The following is a 22,256-nucleotide window of genomic DNA, read 5'->3' on the forward strand; positions in this document are numbered from 1 at the left end:
CACTGTCAGGGACTGGGCAGAGGAGGAATGGTGGAGACCGCCTCCCCTTCCTGACCCTTCCAGGGAGGAGGAAGACAGTCTAGATTGACAACAGGGGTTTGAGGGAGGTCGCAGCTCAGAGGCAGATGAGGAGAAAAGTTGGGAAATCACGGGACAGCCGGAACAACACCCAGCTGACACGTCATTAGAAAGCATCCCAGACCCTCCATCTCACGGAATCCAACGAGCCTTAAAAGTAGGAGAGCAAAGAGCTTGAAGGCAGAGGGCACGTAGCAGCACCCATAGAAATGGGAAATGGGAGAGGCAGAGGGTGGAGATTCACTTGGGAGAACACCATTATCCAAGAGGCTGGGTTCTATAGCCTCTCTCTGTAAAGACTGAAATGAAAAAGGACAGTAAGAAACTTTTCCTTGTCTTTATACTTTCCTGGGCAACCAGCTGGGGGCTGCTGACAGCATCCTGACACACCCCAATCTAGTGTCTAGGCAGATATTTTCAGGCCTGCGCTCTATGGAGCAGTTGCAGCTACAAGGGACAGCTCCTCCTCCACTGGTTTATGTACCTTCCCCTGATGGGCTGTATGCATGCAGCCGGAGACTATGCCTGCATGACAACCTCCCCTGCTCCTCCCATTTCACTCTCCTCCTGGTTCTGGGAGACAGTGGTGTAGGAGAGGAGGGGGAAGCACCTGGCCCTTCACTTGCATGACTTGCCTCTCTCTGGGCTGGTTCAGAGGCATGTCAGCACACACAAGAAGCACAGTCCCCCTCCCCCAGAAAAAGGGAATTAGAGCAGGCCTGGCTTGGTACTCACTGATGATCTCCAGGTTGCAGTGCTCAGGGTACGTGTACTGATTGTATCCTCCCAAGTCCCCGCGGAAGTAGTATTTGCCGGTGAGCTCGGGGCTGAGGCGGGAGATTTGCAGCGTGCAGTTGCGGAAGTTCAGCTCTCCCAGCAGGCGGGTGCGCCCCAAGTAGCTCTCGTGGACAATGTTGGTGCGGGATTTGTAGACCACAGGCGGGTAGTTCTTGGGGTAAGGGCTGTTGAAGTACCAGATGCCGTGCACGGCCGACGGGCGCAGCTCGTCGGGGTAGCTGAAGCGGCAAGGGATGACGACGCAGGTGCCCTCAAAGGCGGACATGTGCTCGGGCATCCAGGCACTCCATGGACCAGCCAGGACCCCTGTGAGAGAGAGATGCAAAAGAATCTATGAAGAGAAGGCCACCTCTCGCCTCCTCTGCTTTGTATGTCTTTCAGGCATGCTCCCCTGCGTGTCCTGCTTTCAAGGCTAAACCGCTGCTGCAGCACCGTAAGGCTCTATTCCTACCTATAGCAGCCTTGTTTCCACTTGCTTATACTGTATATACATACATAGCATTTAGGAAGCTTCTCTAGACCAAGGCCACATTCACACCATACATTTAAAGCAGTGCCATATCACTCTGAACAGTTGCAGCTTCCCTCAAAGGATTCTGGGAGCTGTAGTTTGTTAAAGGTGCTGAGCGTTGTTGGGAGTCTCCTGTTCCCATCACAGAGCGACAAGTTTCTTTGAAGAGGGATTGACAGCTTTTGGTGGGTAATAGGAGTCTCTTAAGAACTCTCAGCAACCATAACAAATTGCAGCTCCCAGAATTCTTTGGGGGAAGCCATGCATGTTTAAAGTGGTAGCATAACGCTTTAAATATATGGTGTGAACGTGGCCTATCTCAGGGATGGGGAAGTTGTGGCCCAGAAGGCTAAAAATCCCATTCGTCCGGATCACTGGCCATCGTGGCTGGGAATGATGGGAGTCAGAGTCCAGCAACTACTGGAAAGCTGCAGGTTCCCCATCCCTGGTCTGTCTAGCTTCGGACTGTCTACACCAGCGTCTCCCAACCTGGTGCCCACCTGGTGTTTGGGACAACAGCTCCCATAATCTCCGATGGTTGGCAGTGATGGCTGGGCTTGATAAGAGTCCAAAACACCTGGAAGGTGGCAGGTTGGGAAAGTCTGGTGTATATGAATGGGCAGAGGCTCTCCAGGGTTTTGGAGAAGAGCCTTCCCCAGCCCTATCCAGAGATGATGGGAATTGAACGTGCATGCAAATCATATCCCCTACTGGGCCCAAAAAGGCTTCCTTTGATTTTTATGTGCCTTGAAGAGAAATTTCTCTGTTTGGAAGCAGAATCTACAAGTAAAGGAAGGCAATTTTCTATCACCTGAAGAGGAGCTTTACTTTTTGAGGCAAATGCTCAATCACTTCAGCTGATTCTCTCTCTCCTTTTAACTATAACACCACCTAAAATTAAGCTCCATCTTTGCTCAAATAAAGATTGCTATCTCTCTCTCTCTCTCTCTCTCTCTCTCTCTCTCTCTCTCTCTCTCTGCCTAGCATGTTTTGCTTAAGGCTGGAGACAGGTCTAGATAACCATTTCCAAAAATGGGGGTTCAGGTATTGCTTCCTTGTCCCAGAATTATAGGCAAAACCTACAATTTGTAGCAGCACCTAAGGAAGACTAAGGGCACCTCCAGACTGTGGCTATTTTGCAGGTGGGATTCAGTTGCATACCGGCAAAGTTAGGCTGCGCAACGGAAGTGGATTTGGCACTCCTGCGCAACAAATCCGCTTCTGTAAAAAAAATCGAACTTTTTGCGGTAAGGAAAGTGCCAGGGAAATGCACTGGAAAGTGTGGGAAAGCAATCGCTTGACACGACGTCTTATAACCTGCCCACAAACGAAACGAATGCTCAAATAAGCAAGCCAACATCGCATTCCCTCCCCACAAACTTTGTGCAAAGAAATGCACAGGGTGAATAAACAAATTGCAGTGGCAGCTGGTGGCGTGCAGTGGCACTGCTCACCTAACCTCCTGACAACTGAGTCTCTGTTCAGGGAGAGAGAGGGGAGAGGCAGCGGGGAGATCAGCATGATGCAAACATGCTGGTAGGAGTTCTGCATTGGCTCCACTGGTGCATGTGACCTGCACTAACTTCCTCCCCGCCTCTCTCTCCAAGTAAACCTCAGTTGCTGGGAGGTCAGGTAAGCGCCAGCGGCCCAATACACCGTCTGCTACTGACAGATTGCTTGGAAGGAACTGTATCCAAACAAGCTAGCTGCCTTCATTTTGAGACTGATGTAGTAGATACAGACCTTATTGTAGGGTTGCCATACATCTGGAATTTCCCAGACATAGCCAGGATTCGGCCATCAGAAACAGTGTCCGGGTGGAAATTGCTAAAAATGTCCATGAAAATCCAGACGTATGGCAGCCCATGTCGGAAATGTAGACTTTGGTGAATTTCCTTAAAAATAGCTCAAGAACTTTGGCCAAAACTGGGAAAAGCCCAATGACTTTGCAAAAAAACAACAACACCTCAAAACCTTTTGTGTCCAGATTTTCACTTTTTGAAATATGACAACCCTACAGTGTCTAGGCTATCTGGGGGGAAATCTTTTTTTAATTCCCTCCCTCTTCCCTCCTGCTGTATATAACATCCAGCACAGTGAAGAGTTTTGGAGAACTTGAAAGCCTGTGCTTGTTACTGTGTGATGTTTTGGCTGGTCCTATAAAGGCATTCAATGTCCAACGGTGGGAATTTTGATTTCTCTCCTCCCCTTTTCCTGGATCAACACAGCTCCCTTTGCTTTTCATAGCAAACGAGGCTATGGGTAATGGCCAAAAGAACAAAAAAAGGTGAAAATTAATTCCATCACTCGGCAGAGATCTGTCTGGATCTACCTACACAATGTTGGAGTGAGGGGGAGAAAAGGAAAGGGCCCATAAGGAAAACAACAAGCTCCCTGCTGGCTTTCTTCCAACTTAGTCAAATAACGCAGTCGCTCCTTAGTAGACTTCTAAACAGGGTAGCTGAGGGGGCTGTCACATAAGGTAGGTGAGCCAGGACCTTCAATCGCTGTACACAATCTGGAGTAGGCATGTACTGCTATGATCCAGTCTCTGTTATGATCTCAGGGTTGAATAAGGGCAGGGATTCAGAGAGAGAGAAGAAGCTGCCCTCTGAGCAAACCCTGGATGCTCATACTAACTCAGTAGCATGGGCACTTGAGCTCATAATATGAGCACCTATTCAGCCCAAGGAGATTGTGTTGCCCCACCTCTGACCTCCACTCAGAAGCCCTAGTGGAACCACAGTATCCCCCTGCTTCATCAGAGCCAATGCCTGTTAAAGCAGGCTGGGGATTTTTTAACTGAGGCGGCTCCTCTGGCTGAAGGCAGACGCAGCTACTTAGGACACTGACATCCACCTCCAAGGGCCTTCTGGCAGTTCCCTCACTGCGAGAAGTGAGGTTACAGGGAACCAGGCAGAGGGCCTTCTCAGTAGTGGTGCCTGCCTTGTGGAATGCCCTCCCATCAGATTTTAAGGAAATAAACTACTATCTGACTTTTAGAAGACATCTGAAGGCAGCCCTGTTTAGGGAAGTTTTTAATGTTTGATGTTTTATTGTGTTTTTAATATTCTGTTGGGAGCCGCCTAGAGTGGCTGGGGAAACCCAGCCAGATGGGTGGGGTATAAATAATAATAAATTATAATCATCATCATCTTCCTCCTCCTCTTCATTTAAGGCTCAGTCTGAGGTTGGCTGGTGCTGAAACAACATTTGAGCTGGGTTCTTCAGCTTGAGCCATGCATGGAGCTCTCCAAGGTACCTAGGAATCTTGGCACTCGCCTCATCTCCCTAGGACCTTCCCCAGGTTGATAACTTCCAAATGCGTTGGACGACTGCACCACCCATCATCCCTGATCACTGGTCGTTCTAACTGCGACTGATGGGAACTGTAGCTGAAAAGATCTGGAAGGCACCAGGTTTGAAAAGGATGAACTAAACTTTGCTCTGCTTTGCCTCGCCTTGCTCTGGCTGCCTGAATCTGGACTTTTGCTTTGGGTCAGATCCCCTGTGCTGCTGAAGCCATTGCTTGCAACAGGAGAGTCTCTGCCAAACGAGTGCATCAGCTGTGTACAATGCAATGATGGAGCAACAAAACACAGAAGGTTTAGCACAGGAGGGGGGAATATTTTTCAGTCCTGGAGCCACATTCCATATGCCAGCATTAGGAGGCCAAAAAATGGGCAGAGCAATAGATGTGATACAGTAGGCTGCATACAAGCCATGTGCCTTGCAAAATCCATACCTCTCTGTCTAGGCAAGTAAGAGGCAATATCACAGTTCCAGGACACATGAAGAATATCTGCCTGTGTGTGTGTGTGTGTGTGTGTGTGTGTGTGTGTGTAAGGCTATTATCATGCAGCCTGCAATGGAGGATTTGCAGTGCCACATCACAATCCTGGGTTTAAACAAGGTTTGAGTAAAGTGAGAAAGGAAAGTCTCTGATGTGTTCGCTTTTATGTGTTAGCTTTTTCTGCGTTAGCCTCTCTGTTCCACCCATCTCTGCTGTTTTATCCTTGTTAAAACTGGTTTCTTCCTTTCTTTGTTTAAGAAAACAACTCTCCTGTGTCTCGCCATCCCTGCTTTACTCAAACCTCTTCTGTTGTATGAGTACAGTGAGAAGGAAGGGACGCTAAAAGGAAGGGAAAAAATAGGTTGTTTCAAGCTTCTCCTCAATTGTCTGATGTCAGAGAAATAAAGGATGTGGGGCCCTCAAATATTCCATAGTACCTTCACACAATGTATTTCACTCCGGGTACCATGTGTTGTCTTCAACATGAAGTTCCAGATTCAACGTAGCAATTTAGAAGAAATGTTTTATTAGCAAGCAAACACCCATACATGCACATACAGCATCCATCAACTGAACTCAACCTTCTCCAACTGAAGAAACTAACCGGCAGGCTACAGTTACAGCAACATATATTAGAATGGGTTGTGTGTGCACAGAGGCGGCTCCAGAATAGATAAGAGCAGCATGAGCCCAGGGGTGATCTATGTGCAAAGGAGAGTTGAGAAAAGTAAGGAGGAGGTAAACAGGGAATGGAAGTGAAAATGAGGAGTGCAAAAGGGGATGATGAAAGTCTGGGAGTAGGAGGTGTAGGAACGGGATTGAAGATGAAAGCAGGGGTGTGAAAGGGTCTGAAGAGGGGATGGTAGCTTCATAACTGGGCAGAAAGTCTAAAGCAGGGGTCAGCAAACTTTTTTCTGCAGGGGGCCGGTCCACTGTCCCTCAGACCTTGTGGGGGGCCAGACTATATTTTTTTGGGGGGGGGGAATGAACAAATTCTTATGCCCCACAAATAACCCAGAGATGCATTTTAAATAAAAGGACACATTCTACTCATGTAAAAACACACTGATTCCCGGACTGTCTGCAGGCCGGATTGAGAAGGCGATTGGGCCAGATCTGGCCCCCGGGCCTTAGTTTGCCTACCCATGGTCTAAAGCAGCGGTTCTCAACCTGTGGGTCCCCAGATGTTGTTGGACTACAACTCCCATCATCCCTGAGCTCTGGCCTTGCTAGCTAGGGGTGATGGGAGCTGTAGTTCAACAACATCTGGGGACCCACAAGTTGAGAAAGGATGGTCTAAAGGACACTTGGTAGTTGCAATTCATTGGGGGTGGGGAACGGACATGAAGGATGTTACCAGGGATGTGGTTTGTGTGCAGGTGGGTGTTCCACAAAAAGAGCAGGTGAAGGCATGGACACAGGGATGAAGGTGAACATGGGTGCAAAATGGAGCTGCTGAACAGAAGAAGGTGAAAAGCAAGCTTGGTGGCTGCATCTGCTGGGAAGAGGAATGGGGCTTTGTAAGCCGAGCAGGCAAGGGTGCAGCCCCTAGGAAGAACATAAGTACTGGGTCAGGTCAATGGCCAATCTAGTCCAGCATCCTGTTCCCACAGCGGCTGCTCAGATGCAGGACCGAGCACAAGAGTGCTCTCCCCACCTGTGATTCCCAGCAACTGGTGTTGAGGGTGTTACTGCCTCCAACAGTGATGGCAGAACATAGCCATTAGGTCCACAATGGCTAGTCTTATCCTCCATGAATTTGCCTAATCCAAGCTGGTGGCCATCACTGCCTCAAAGGGTGGCTTGTGGGGCTTGGGGTGAGAAGGGCCAATGAGGAGGTGTGTCATGGGAACTGGTGTGGCCTAGGGAGAGTCTTGAGGACCAGATGTAAAGACCTGGAAGCTTTATTTGGCCCTTGGACCCTTGGTTCCTCACCCTTTGTTTAGCATGCCTCTGGAGGGTCTCCATACATCCTTACACTTCTGGTGGGTCTGCATTTGGGATTGGTGGGTCACAGCTTTGCAGGCTGTGAGAACATCAGAGGCGAGATTGCACCCTGCCTCCGAGACATACCTTCAAACAGGACCCAGGAGACGAGGAGAGCTTTGTAGAAGCACTTCATGCTGTTATTACTTTGCAATGGTTGGTCTAAGGAAGAGAAGAAGAAGAAGCAGGTTTAAATCAACAGCATAACAACAACTGCTTGGGCTTCCTGTAATATTTATCTATTCGGCCCCTTTACATACAGTAAGGCAAAGAGACCCCTGACCATTAGGTCCAGTCGTGGCCGACTCTGGGGTGGCGGTGCTCATCTCGCTTTACTGGCCGAGGGGGCCGGTGTACAGCTTCTGGGTCATGTGGCCAGCATGACTAAGCCGCTTCTGGCGAACCAGAGCAGCGCATGGAAACGCCGTTTACCTTCCTGCCGGAACGGAACCTATTTATCTACTTGCACTTTGACGTGCTTTCGAAGTGCTAGGTTGGCAGAAGAAGGGACCGAGCAACGGGAGCTCACCCCGTTGTGGGGATTCGAACCGCCGACCTTCTGATCGGCAAGCCCTAGGCTCTGTGGTTTAACCCACAGTGCCACGGCCGGCTGCAAAAGTGGGCTTCTGCACCTTTAATAGTAGCACAGCTTGAATGGCAAGTTGTTAAAGGTGTAGTAGCCCCATCTGTACCAGCGTCTATGGCCATCCCCTCTGTTCCCTGGGTGGTGTACAAGATAAAACCCAATTCGACATCACCATTTCAGTAAAACAGGAAAGCACTCCAGCAACAAACGAAAACAATCTGCCACCACAAAGCAAAGCAGAACATTCCAAAGCAGAGATCAGGAAATGAACAACAACAACAACAAAAAAGAAATCACAGCAATAATCAATAATACAATCAAAGAAAGGAAAAGAATACACAGCTAAAATGGCAACAGGAAACCTGCAGCAGCAACCAGCAGAGGTTAACACCATCATCACCATCGTTGTGAAGTTGCCATTCACCATAAGATTCCAGGTCACAACAATGTCAATCAAAACAATTACAAATAGTTTTTTAAAAAAATATATTTTTATTAAAGATTTTCTTGATTTACAAAGGTATGTGCGATGTCTCTCTCTCGTGTTTTTTTCTTCAACGTAACATTTTTTATTTTATTTTTTACAAATTGGTTTAATTTGTTGAGACATTAGGAAGAATAGGGGGAAAGCAGCCAGAAACATCATAACCAGACATTGGAGAGACCTATCAGGAATAAGCATGGACTAATGGTACCAAATAGTATGGGAAACAGCCTTACTAGAAAAATCAACCAATAAACTGAAAGTGACACGGGGACAAATGGAATAAGACGTCTTCACGCCCAACAAGACAATGACAAATATTCACCAACAGCATACAAATCAATATGGCTAACCTGATCCTAAACACCCACCCACCCCACTCACACATGAAAACAATTACAAATAGTTTTTGGAGTTATGGTGTATACAGCTTTCAAGCCTAATTTGCGCAGGAAACCTGGCAGAGAGGTTAAACAAACGAAAAACCCGCAAAAAGTCAGGCAGATTTTCTGCAACTTGGTTCGGTTTTACTTTATATGAGCTAAAAAAAGGAACACGGATAGAGACCACCTGCTTCTCATCCGGATTTGTGCAACGATATTTTTATTTAACAGGGGGAATGGTTTTCATCTTAAAAACAATTTGTTTGGCAAGACGTAGCACTCTTGTGGAGAAGGGTATTCGTTGTTTGTTCACTCTGAAAATAATAAAATCAATTTTTAAAAACGGTTTAAAACCAATTGAAATGGGTTAGAGAGCCAGTGGGATATAGCACTGGACTACTGAGACCTGGGAGAGAAGGGTTCAAATGCCCGCTTGACTGTGAAGCACGCTGGGTGACCTTGGGCCAGTCATGCTCTCTCAGCCTAATCCCCGTTACAGGGTTGTTATGAGGGGGAAATGGAGATAGTCTTTCAGATATGCCCCCTTGATCTCCTTGGGGGAAAGATGGGGTGGAAATTTAATAATCAATTATAAATTAAAACAATTCACCTCCAAGAAATAGGACTTGAACCCATGGCTTCAGGTTACAAGAAAGGAAGTTCTGATTCAATATCAGAAAGAGCTTTCTGACAGTAAGAGCCAGCGTGGTGTAGTGGTTAAGAGCGGTGGACTCGTAATCTGGTGAACTGGGTTTGATTCCCTGCTCCTCCACGTGTAGCTGCTGTGTGACCTTGGGCTAGTCACACTTCTCTGAAGTCTCTCAGCCTCACTCACCTCACAGTTTGTTGTGGGGAGGAAGGGAAAGGATATTGTTAGCTGCTTTGAGACTCCTTAGGTTAGTGATAAAGCAGGATATCAAATCCAAACTCTTCTTCTACTCTACTTCTGTTTGACAGTGGAATGGACTCCCTTGGGAGGTTGTGGACTCTCCTTACTTGGAGATTTCTAAATGGAGATTGGATGGCCAATCTGCCACGGATGTTGCAATTCCTGCATTGCAGGGAGTTGGACTAGATAACCCCTGGGGTCCCTTCTGAGTCTACAGTTCTATGATTCTATGGCACGTGGCGCTGTGGTCTAAACCACAGAGCCTAGGGCTTGCTGATCAGAAGGTCAGCAGTTTGAATCCCTGCGATGGGGTGAGCTCCCGTTGCTCGGTCCCTGCTCCTGCCAACCTAGCAGTTCGAAAGCACGTCAAAGTGCAAGTAGATAAATAGGTACTGCTCTGGCGGGAAGGTAAACGGCGTTTCTGTGCGCTGCTCTGGTTCGCCAGAAGCAGTTTAGTCATGCTGGCCACATGACCCAGAAGCTGTACGCTGGATCCCTCAGCCAGTAAAGCAAGATGAATGCCGCAACCCCAGAGTCGGTCACGACTGGACCTAATGGTCAGGGGTCCCTTTACCTTTGTGGTTCTAGGGTGAACACACATGCAACCAGACACACATCTGTCAGGGGTTAAAGGCCAGGGCTTTTAGCATTTGACAGAAGCCATGCAGTGAAAGAGCCAGGCACACCTCTGTGGGGAGGGAATCCCACTGCTCAGGGGCTGCTGAGAGAATCCCCTCTCTCAGGCCACCACTTCTAAGGGTGGTGGAACAACCAACAGGGGTCCCCTCTGTCAGTCTTAATACCTGAGGGGGGTGTATGGAAGGAGATGGTCTTTCAGATATTTGGGGGTTTACGTTGCTTGAAGAATTTAACGTGCCACGTGTGACACACTTTGGACAGTTCAGGATGGCCTTCCACTAATGTGTAGGCCAGGGGTAAGGAAGCCATGACTCTCCAGATATAGTTGGACTGCAAGTCCCATCAACCTTGACCCGAACTGAGCTTGTGGTCAGGCTGCTACCTGGTCTCAAATGACAGTGGTGATGGCAGAGGAAGGCTGAGAGCCAACCTGTGCAAATGTCCGATGTTGGCTGTGGGCGATGAGCACGCACACAAATATCTTTTTTTAAAAAAAAATTAAGTTCTTCCAGGCATTTTAATTGTGACTTTTTATCTCCAGCTTCTGTGCTATTCTGCCATCTGCTGTTTTGGACTGCAACAAATGGGACCTGTAGCAAAAATGTTGGAGTGTGGCGTGTTCCTTCTTATGGTTTATCTATTTTTATCTTTTAAAAAATGTACAATCTGCCTAATTTTTCTCAGAAGAAACTGAAGGCAGCTAACAATTTAAAGTCACAACAAGACTCCACCCCCAATTTCCCTTACTGCACGGGCACTGAACAGATACAAGTCTTATTAGGCTGCTTTGGATCCTATTTTGTCCTTCTGCAAACCTTGAGGTTCCCCAAGCCCTGCTGATGCTTCCTTCTTGCTCATGGATGGGTGCTGCTTTGGTTACCAAAGGGAACTGCATGCACAGGCTGAGCAATGATAACAGGAGGAACAATTACTGTTTTATTGTACATAGCTGGGAGTACTTTTTGTTTTATTATTCTTCTATTTATTGTAAAGCCCCAACACCACATAACGGTTGGGTGCAAACACTTAAAATATAATGGCTAAATAAAAGCCACCCTGGGACCATTTTTCTGGCTGAAGAATGGGATTAAAAATGCTTTAGAAGATGAGTAAATAAATAAATCAGCCCCCCTGCTTGCTTTGCTCTGACGTTCCAGCAGAGGGCAGAGACACTTTACATGTTTTGCTCCTGCACGCTTCTGTGGTGTCTAAACAGAGGCATCAAATGTATTTTGGCTATAACAGGCCTGTATTGAACACACCAACTTTGGGCTTCTAGCCTTGCCAGCTTTCTTCCCCTCCTGCTTTGGAAGGCTCCTGTGTGACAGGCAGAAATCCAGCAGTGAAGCTTTTCTCAGCATGCAGCTGGTGAAATAGAATCATAGAAACTTAAGAGTTGGAAAGGGACCCAAGGGTCATCTAGTCCAACCCCCTGCAATGCAGGAATCTCAGCTAAAGCATCCACCGTGACGGATGGCCATCCAACCTCTGTTAAAAACCTCCAAGGAAGGAGAGTCTACTACCTCTCGTCTGTTCCACTGAAATAGTAGGGAGAAAGCTTTACCAGTTGAATTTCCGCATGTAGCTATTCAAACAATGGTCAGTGGCAACTGCTGGGTTGCCCAAGCCAAGCCCTGCTAGCTTTTTTGGGTTTGCACACTATCGAGGCTTATGATTGCAATCTACATTTCCAGAGAGCAGACCACTGATACAGGGTCATTGACCCAGAGGTAGCTGAGAAATATTCCCATAGAATTAGTTGAATTTTATTATTTCGGTCACAGACCAGATCCAGCCCACATACAATATCAAGGAAGTCATAAAACATGATAGGGATACATTTGAATTTGCAATTAGGTATAAGAGGGACAATATAGATATAGCAACAGTTTAAAAATATATAAATTAAAACTAACATATAACCTAAAATTATCATTTAAAACCTTAATCATGATGATAGCACAGCTTGTTCCCTAAGTTTTATGGCAATCGCACAGAATTTGGCTACCCTTAACGTGATATCAGGATCCTTGTCCTCTACCAGGGTTTTTAGACATTGAAGTTTGGATTCATTTGGAGATTATTCCCATAGAATTGGAAGGGACCCTGAGGATCATCTAGTCCAACCCCCTGCAATGCAGGAATATGCAGCTGTCCCTTATAGGGATCTGACCTGCAACCTCGGCAATGTCAGCACCATGCCCTAACCAACTGAGCTATCCACCTGGCCATTGATTGATTGATTGATAGCCCACCTTTCCTTCAAGGAGCTCAAGGTGGCATGTGTGATGGTTCTCCTGCTCCCCATCTCATCCTCACAACAACCCTGTGAGGAAGGTGAGGCAGAAAGACAGTGACTGGCTCAAGGTCACCCAGTGAGCTTCATGGCAGAATGGGGACGAGAACCCTGGTCTCCCAGGTCGTAGTCCAACACACTAACCACTACACCACACTGGTTATTATTTGCAGGCAACTCTGCCTGTCACTTCTTCCCTCAAACGGCCAGTGAGCCAATCAGAAACTGAAGCATGACAGGGGCAGCTTTAATTAGCCCACCCACTGAACGGTCTTTTTTTTTTGTCACACACCCTACCAGAACTGAAATTCTTGCAAGAAAAAGAGAGAGAAAGCAGGTCTCAATTCATTCTGCATTTTGACATTGCTCTGGGTAAGGAACTGCAGACCAGCCTCAATTCCGTGCAGCTTACTCCCAAATACATGGGGTTAGGACTGCAGCCTAAACTGTTGAGCTTTCTTTCTGTTAAAATCCATGGGACTAACTGGTCTCATTGGTTTCCATGAGAACTTAAGTTCAACTCGTTTGGATCCATCCATTTGCACAGTTATTTTCCACATGCTGGTAAGCACGATCCACTTCTCTGAGCAGCGAGATGTTCCAGGGACACAGGTTTGATTACCCAGGTTTGATTTCCTTCGGAAGGAGGTCACTGGACGTTCACCGGCATTTTGTAACATTTGCATTGATTTACGTATCGTGCAGCAAAGGTGAAAGGTGTCATCGAAACAGTCCAGCAGAGAGGCAAACAGTTTCTATCCAAATGCGATTTTGGTTTTAAATGCAGTGTAAGGAGTCTCTATGGGAGTATATTGTATTTAAAAATGGGGTATCAGAGTTTTTAGGGGGCTAACCAGGTTGGAATAGCTGGGATAGCAGGCTTGTTGGTTTTTGAATGTCTTACGTAGATTTTTTCAATTTCGTTGTTCTGTATGGGACAATGACAATAAAGATTATAGTATAGTATTGTATTCTAAAGTCAACTAAGGCTGGAGCAGATCTCGAGGGAGACAGCCAGCACCCTTAGAGGCTTAGAGAGCTCAAACTCATCTCCTAGGTCTGCCTCAGGGATAGGGAAGCCTTTTTACTCTGAAGTGGAGCTGCTGCATTCCTTCACAGGCCACATTCATTGCACATTTCAAGTGTTGTGATATCACATGACATGGCCATGGCTTCCCCCAGAGAATCCCAGGAGCTGTAGTTGGTTAAGGGTGCTGAGAGCTGTTAGGAGGCCCCTCTATTCCCCTCCCAGAGCTACAATTCCCAGAACGGTTTCTAACCATCGATTCCTCCTCACAGGGAACGTTGCCTGCATTTGCCCCCTTCCTCTCCTGTTTCCCTGTGCCTGTTCTAGACTGTAAGGTGTCTGTGTACAAAGGTAAGAAGCAAATCCCAGAAGCTCCACCCACTTCTGCCTCTGGCCCCACCCACCAGGGGAAAATGGCCCCTGGGATGTTCACCACGAGGGAAGACGGCCCTTTGTTTCCCCACCCCTGATGTATATAGGTGGCAGCATAAATGAATGAATGAATGCATGTCTTGACTTCCTTCCAGAGGGCCTTCTCGGTAGTGGTGCCCACCCTGTGGAATGCCCTCCCATCAGATGTCAAGGAAATGAACAACTATCTGACTTTTAGAAGATATCTGGAAGCAGACCTGTTTAGGGAAGTTTTTGATGTTTGATCGTGTTTTTAATACAGTGGTACCTCGGGTTAAGTACTTAATTCGTCCCGGAGGTCCGTTCTTAACCTGAAACTGTTCTTAACCTGAAGCACCACTTTAGCTAATGGGGCCTCCAGCTGCTGCTGCCGCCGCCCACGTGATTTCTGTTCTCATCCTGAAGCAAAGTTCTTAATCTGAGGTACTATTTCTGGTTAGCGGAGTCTGTAACCTGAAGCGTCTGCAACCTGAAGCGTATGTAACCCGAGGTACCACAGTATTCTGTTGGGAGCCGCCCAAAGTGGCTGGGGAAACACAGCCAGATGGGTGGGGTATGTATAAATAAATAAATAATTTTATTTTATTATTATCAGCATCAGCATCATTGCTGGCTAACTAGGGTTTTCCAAAATAGCCACACGACTTCCAGGTGAGTCTCCAACCAATTCCTGGTCATTGTCGGATATTTTAGATCCCATGGAAACACATCCTTGGGCTGGGTGGGTGGGGGAGTTAATAGCACTCTTTCGTCATGCCCAGGTATTGCCTCTGCATATTTCCACACGGGTAGCCCTGCTCACAGAAATCTAACTGCTCAGGGAACGCATAACAATACAGAGAGTTATGGCATAAAATCTCAGGAATTCTGTTGGTAGGATATGGGTTCTCCTTGGTGCAGAATCTAACGACTTTTGATTTACATTCAATCTTTATTACTGCTACAAGGGTCCTCTGTATTTCCAGGCAGACTCAGCAAGAATATCATATGCATAATCCGCCCCTCCGCCCCCACTTGTGAGTCGTCTCAGGAAATGTTGCCAGTCGTCCCAGGAAATAATAAAATAAGTGAAATGTTATGCCTGGAACAACTGATTACTAATCCTCAACGTGCCAAAAAGCACCTGCATTTAATAGATTCTTGGGAAATTACACTTATAAACCCAACTGTCGCCAGGAACATACTGTATTTTTTGCTCTATAAGACTCACTTTTTCCCTCCTAAAAAGTAAGGGGAAATGTGTGTGCGTCTTATGGAGCGAATGCAGGCTGCGCAGCTATCCCAGAAGCCAGAACAGCAAGAGGGATCACTGCTTTAGCTGCGCAGCGATCCCTCTTGCTGTTCTGACTTCTGGGATTCAGAATATTTTTTTTCTTGTTTTCCTCCTCCAAAAACTAGGTGCGTCTTATGGTCTGGTGCGTCTTATAGAGTGAAAAATATGGTAGGCAGCATGGTTGTTATCGAAAAGTACGATTTATTTTATTTTCTACCCGAATCAGCCAGTAAGTTGCTCCATAACAGGCACATTCAAGTTCCATGCAGAAATCAAATGCATTTTTCAAGTTTAGAAAGTGTTAAGTTTCTAGTCCTTGTTGTTCCAGGAGGAGCCTAGGCCTGCTTATGTTTTAAAATTAAGATGTCTGTCAATCTTAGATGACGAAGGAGCTGCTGCTGTGTGGCTTCTAGCTCTCTGGCCAGACCAGCAGCTAAGGCAGAGAGCTGAATTTTTGTAGATGTTGTTGGTGAAGCACCCCCACACTCCTCACTTATGAGAAAGGAAAATCAAATGAATTTGCAAGCATAGCAGCATGGTGTGGAAAGATAAAATGTCAACCAGTAACACATGCAAGAGAAGAACACTCACAAAGGGATCATAGCTGAAATTGTTTTCATCCCACCCTCCTTGTACTGACGGAAAATCTTAAGCCTGTGAGAAAATATGACTCACTCAAGGGAGTTCAGATGTTCTGCGGTGGAGCTGAGGACCTATGCAGAAGACCTTCAGAGCTACAGTTCTTCGCTTCCAACAAGTTTCAGGTTGTCCACACTGAATAGAGAAACATTGCCATGTGAGTAGGGCTTTTGACATTTCCGTCAAACTATTCCCCCCCCCCCCAAATTAATTGAAGAGATTTTGAGACCCCTATTCCTAATACGTATGTAAATGTTCCATCCTAGCAAGATGGAAAAGGCTCTCTCAATGTAGAGTTAAGGGCCCTTCTGTGACATCACTAGCCAGCAGACCAATCAGCTTGTTTCCCCAGTTGCACAGGTAGGCTGTTGCTGTGACACCAGCAGCCAGTAGACCAATCCGCTTCTTCTCTCCTGTAACAAATGCGTTTTTGCCCACTGGAGCATCTAACCTTACATTGCCTACACTGACTGGCAGCAAGAGCTGTCCAGGGTTCCAGGCAGGGGTCTTTCCCATCACTTCCTGGAGATGCTGAGGATTGAACCCAGGAGCTTCTTCATGCAAAGCAGAGGTGAAATCCTAGCATTGCTATATGCAAGGCAGATTTAACTTCCACAAAAGCCCAGGTGGAGTCCAAACATTTACAGCATGGAGGGCAGGGAGACAGAAACCCACACTCAGCTACAACATTCATGGGTTGACCTTGATTCAAACTGCCTAGTTAACCCACCTCACAGGGATGTTGTGTGAGGATAAAAGTGGGAGCAACCAGGGGAGGGGGTGGGAAAAAAGAAGAAGATCTATGTATGCTACACTGTGCTTCTTGGAGATAAAAACGAAATATATACTTGCAAGTCAGGCCCACTTGCTCCCATTCAGAGTTCCAGCCACTTGATTCTTCTGCAATCATTGCACCTCCAACAATAATTCAGCATTCTGTACCCATTTGACTCTTTTTTTGTGGTTATGCAAACATTGGTGTTTAACTGAGTCTGCTGACATCTCCTTCTTCTGAGGGTCTCTTCGGGTGATACTGTTTTGGCTTCATAAAGACCAGGGCTTGGAGAAGGGAAACGGCTCTTTAGCATATCTGATTGCAAGAGGATGATCGCAAAAAAGGCAGGACTCCCTTCTGCTCCTAGGCACAAAACCCTTTGAGCAGCTTTGAGTACAGTCGTGATCTGAATATACTTGAAAAAAAGAAAGCTGAAGGAATCTGATCACAGCCGCCGTGATCAAGAAAAGGGCAATTCTTGCAATTTTAAATCCCTGCTAGCTCTAATGTGCCCAGACACCAGATACTATGATAACTCATAGACACAAGATACTGCAATAGCTTGCTGGGCTTCTCAGCACCTCCAGTTCAATGATTCATCAGCAAAGCATTCTGGGCTGAGCCAACAGACATTGTCAAAGTGAGGACGACTCCTCACACCGATGCCCAGATTGGAGACTGGGGAGAAAAGGCCAAAGGAAGGATTGCAAAATAAACAGGCTCACCACCTCGTACGGCTCTCATCCCTAAGACTCGTCAGGACTGCTGTTCAGGTGGCAGGCAGACCCAGAGCCAACTGCACGTTCAGGCTCCTAATCGGGCCTACCCTGTGGCAGCCAAGGCAGTGGAGAGATGCTCCTTTGCTGCCTCCAGAGCATAGCATTGTCTTTCTTACTTCAGCCTTTGTACATAGCAGGGAGACATTCATCCAAACGTACAGAGGAAAACTCCCTCAGAACTACACAACCAGTCAGAGAATGTGCTGCCTCAGTGAAGATCATGCCACTCTGCCCAGTTGCTAAGCAACATCTCCACCTGCCATCCTCTTGTCTAGTTGACTAACATTAACCCTTACATTACAAACTAAATGATCCCTGCTTCCCTCTGTGAGGGAACATTCCCAGATCCGCTGAAAGAGGCGGTCATTAAACCGCTTCTTAAAAAACCATCTTTAGACCCGGCCAGTATGGCCAACTATCGCCCAGTCTCAAATCTTCCATTCTTGGGCAAGGTGATTGAGCGTGTGGTTGCTGAACAACTCCAGGCACGCCTGGAGGATGCGGACCATTTGGATCCCTTCCAATCGGGATTCAGGCCTCACCATGGGACTGAAACTGCCTTGGTCGCGCTGGTTGATGATCTCCGGTGAGCTAGGGACAAAGGTGAGAGTTGTTTCCTGGTTCTGCTGGATCTCTCAGCGGCCTTTGATACCATCGACCATAACATCCTTCTGGACCGTCTAGAGGGGCTGGGAGCTGGGGGCACTGTTATACAGTGGTTTCGCTCCTTCCTCCTGGGCCGTGTTCAGAAAGTGGTGGTGGGGGATGAGTGTTCAGACCCCTGGGCCCTCACTTGTGGGGTGCCTCAGGGTTCCGTCCTCTCCCCCATGCTTTTTAACATCTATATGAAGCCGCTGGGAGAGATCATCAGGGGGTTTGGACTGGGTGTCCATCAATATGCAGATGATACCCAGCTCTACCTCTCTTTCAAATCAGAACCAGTGAAGGCAGTGAAGGTCCTGTGTGAGTGCCTGGAGGCGGTTGGAGGATGGATGGCGGCTAATGGATTGAAGTTGAATCCTGACAAGACAGAAGTACTGTTTTTGGGGGACAGGAGGCGGGCTGGTGTGGAGGACTCCCTGGTCCTGAATAGGGTAACTGTGCCCCTGAAGGACCAGGTGCGCAGCCTGGGAGTCATTTTGGACTCACAGCTGTCCATGGAGGCACAGGTCAATTCTGTATCCAGGGCAGCTGTCTACCAACTCCACCTGGTACGCAGGCTGAGACCCTACCTGCCCGCAGACTGTCTCGCCAGAGTGGTGCATGCTCTGGTTATCTCCCGCTTGGACTACTGCAATGCGCTCTACGTGGGGCTACCTTTGAAGGTGACTCAGAAACTACAACTAATCCAGAATGCGGCAGCTAGACTGGTGACTGGGGGCGGCCGCCGAGACCACATAACACCGGTCTTGAAAGACCTACATTGGCTCCCAGTACGTTTCCGAGCACAATTCAAAGTGTTGGTCTTGACCTTTAAAGCCCTAAACGGCCTCGGCCCAGTATACCTGAAGGAGCGTCTCCACCCCCATCGTTCTGCCCGGACACTGAGGTCCAGCTCCGAGGGCCTCCTGGCGGTTCCCTCATTGCGAGAAGTAAAGCTACAGGGAACCAGGCAGAGGGCCTTCTCGGTAGTGGCGCCTGCCCTGTGGAACGCCCTCCCAGCAGATGTCAAAGCGATAAATAACTACCTGACATTCAGAAGACATCTTAAGGCAGCCCTGTTCAGGGAAGTTTTTAATCTGTGATATTTTATTGTATTTTTTGTTTCTATGGAAGCCGCCCAGAGTGGCTGGGGAAACCCAGCCAGATGGGCGGGGTACAAATAATAAATTATTATTATTATTATTATTATTTTACACTTCCAACAAGTCCAGCAACATCTGGAGACTGAAGAAGGCCGGAGAACGCTGTAACTACCGCCAGGTCCTCAGAACATCCCAAACCAAGATGGCTGCTGGATGGAGGCCCCAATATCATCATCCTGGTGGCACAGTGGGAGGTGCAGGCCCTTTTCACCCATTTCCCCCTCCCCACCAGAACCCGCACAATGTCAGCCTGTGGCACCGGCCTCGGGCGAAGATCTGCTGGGAAGCAGCAGGGAGCAGAAAACAAAAGCAGCAGCAGAAGAAAACACACAGGCTCCTATTGTTGCTTGGCTGATGGTGACACCCACTTGCCTGCCTCTGTCGCAAACGGAGGCATAAGAGCGGGCTTGATCCTGGCTGGGTGCGGCCTGCGTCAAACACACAACAAAAGCCACCTGTGCAGTTATCAATACACCTCTTGTTTCTCCGACACTCCCCTCCGGCAACCGTCCCTTGTCATCTCTCCTTTGCGCCTCTCCTTCCTCCCTGCAACAGAAACGTCCAGGCCATACAGCAAAACCTTCTCCCTGCACACAGCTCACCTCCTGTCTTTGCGAGTGAGGTGGTCTCTTATCCTTTTTCTTAAGGGAGGGCCTTTCTTCTGTCCGAATACCACCGATTCAGAGCGGTCCACTGCAGAGCAGCAGACCCCTTTCCTTCCTCTGGCCATCCCTTAGGGCTGATTTGTTTATGCCAGACTTTCCTCTCTGCATCCAATCCACACACACACCCCCTCCTCCTCCCATCCCCGGCAGCTCAGATGAAGCTGATACTTAATCAGAGACACCGACACTGGACACTGGTCCGTAACACTTAATCCTCAAATAGTTAAGGGCAAATGAGCAGGCAAGGTGGGGGGGAGAATGGGGTTCTAGAATGCAATGGGATGTGAGAATGCAGAGAAGGAGCACCTCTGAGGGCGTGCAGAGGGCCATCCTTTTGCCAGCGCTGCACAAAGCACTCCACCAGTCTGAGATTAAGTGGAGGAGTGTTGGTAGTCGGTAGCAAAGTTTCGGGTAATATGGTTCAGTGGTAGAGCCTCTGCTTTGCTTGCAAAAGGGCTCAGCATCTCCAGGTAGGGTTGGCAGCATGAAACCCTGGATTGCTGCTGCCAGTCAGTGCAGACAGTATTGGGCTACAGGGACAAGTGGGTCTGACTGTGCTCCTAAGGTCTGAGCCCTGCCCCCAGATTCTTTCTTCTTTCTTTCTTTCTTTCTTTTTTAAGCAAACGACTAAAGTGGGATAGCTCAGTTGGTAGACTATTAATTTCAGGGTTGTGGGTTTGAGCCCTGTGTTGGGTGGAATATTCCTGCATTTCAGGACCCTCACGGTCCCTTCCAACTCTATGATCTTCTGTGATTAACCCTTCTCTGAAAGTGCAAAATAAAAGTCTGTGGTACCTTTAATAGTGGTGTTGAAGAGGGGCTGTCAATCTTGCGCGACACTCTGCAGCTGCTAAGCCCTCTCTCTCCTGGTCTTCTCTATCCAGCGTGAAGTTAAAAGGGGATGGCCGTTCTTTTTTACATCTGCCCACCTTAGAAATGAAGCAGAGCAGGGCCCATCAGGACAGCGAAGAGGGAGGATAATCAAAACACGACAAAATGATATGTGTGGATCTATGTGCGCACACACATCAGGGCTGGGGAACCCGTGACTCTCCAGAGGTATAGTGCCCAGATCAAGGGAAGTAATAGTGCCACTGTATTCTGCCTTAGTCAGACCACACTTGGAATACTGTGTCCAGTTCTGGGCACCATAATTTAAGAAGGATGTTGACAAGCCGGAATGTGTGCAGAGGAGGGTAACCAAGACGATCAAGGGTCTGGAAAGCAAGCCTTATGAGGAACGGTTGAAGGAGCTGGACATGTTTAGCCTGGAAAAGAGGAGACTGAGAGGAGATCATGGAAACATAGAATTGTAGCGTTGGAAGGGACCTAAGGGTCATCTAGTCCAACCCCCTGCAATGCAGAAATCTCAGCTAAAGCATCCCTGAGATATGATAGCCACCTTCAAATATCTTAAGGGCTGTCACATGGAAGATGGAGCAAGCTTGTTTTCCCCTGCTCTGGAGGGTAGGACTCGATCCAATGGCTCCAAGTTGCAAGAAAGGAGATTCCGACTCAAAATCAGGAAGAAATTTCAGTAAGAGTTGTTCCACAGTGAAATGGACTGCCTTGGGAAGTTATGGACTCTCCTTCCTTGGAAGTTTTTGAACAGAGCTCTATCTATCTACTTTAGCTGAGAATCCTGCATTTCAGGGGGTTGGACTAGATGATCCTTGGGATCCCTTCAACTCTATGATTCTATGTTGCTGGACTCCAGTCAGCATGGCCAATGCTCAGAGATGGTGGAAGCTGTAGCCCAGAAACATCTTCTGTGACACACCTTCCTTACTCTGAGTGTACCCCCTGTGCCTGCTTGTGGCATGCTTCCTTAGCAGCGGCTGCAAATCCCACCCTCTGGCAGGGCCATGGTTCACTCCTGCCTTACATCTCCCTTTAATACAGCACCTGGGAGCTTCCATTTTTATTTCCCACAATGCCTCTGGTGTTACATCATTCCTGGGCACTGTGGGAAATCAAAATGGCTGCCCTTGGCTGCACAATGTTTTCATTAAGAAAGCTATTGCAACTCAGGAGGGAATGAGTTTTACATATATAAGGCTCCATTCCTAAGCACACTTGTTTGGGAGTAAGCCCCATGGAACACAGTGGGATCTTTGTCTAAGAACATGCCCAGGATCGGGGATGCGGAAATGCAAGGCTTGTGACTGGCTACAGAGTAATGCACGCCTGCCTGTTTGGCTTGAAAGTCTGTACAGCTAAGCTTCGGGTGGGCTTAGCATATTGACATATCAGCCTCAAAAAATAGGACGCTGATTTGCATGTGCTGATTTATATGCACAAATGCAAATTTGGAAAATTATTACTGGCCTGTCATTTAAATTGGATTATGCCGCTTCTCACCATAGTGGGAAAGGTTGTTGGTACCTCCAGACTATTTTGGGGGAGGGATTCAGACGCATACCAGACATTTAAACGTGT

At 47.6% G+C, this 22,256-nt stretch overlaps 1 protein-coding gene across 10 annotated transcripts in view; it reads right to left on the bottom strand.

Moving 5' to 3' along the window:
* The window catches only part of MAG (myelin associated glycoprotein), a 76,318-nt gene that overhangs the window by 18,422 nt on the left and 35,640 nt on the right, over positions 1–22,256 (bottom strand). For 4 of the 10 annotated variants that reach the window (XM_083455211.1, XM_083455212.1, XM_083455210.1 and 1 more), the window contains 4 exons: positions 20,613–20,746; positions 15,830–15,928; positions 7,254–7,328; positions 814–1,182 (listed from right to left, as the gene is read on the bottom strand). In XM_083455211.1, coding sequence (XP_083311337.1) covers positions 814–1,182; positions 7,254–7,302 — 418 coding nt within the window. In that variant the 5' untranslated portion in view covers positions 7,303–7,328; positions 15,830–15,928; positions 20,613–20,746. The remainder of the gene's footprint in view (positions 1–813; positions 1,183–7,253; positions 7,329–15,829; positions 15,929–20,612; positions 20,747–22,256) is intronic. The other 6 variants (XM_083455213.1, XM_083455215.1, XM_083455214.1 and 3 more) reach the window with 2 other exon arrangements.

This window comes from Podarcis tiliguerta (genome assembly GCF_965153285.1).
Source record: "Podarcis tiliguerta genome assembly, chromosome: 8".
Classification (NCBI taxonomy): Eukaryota; Metazoa; Chordata; class Lepidosauria; order Squamata; family Lacertidae; genus Podarcis; species Podarcis tiliguerta.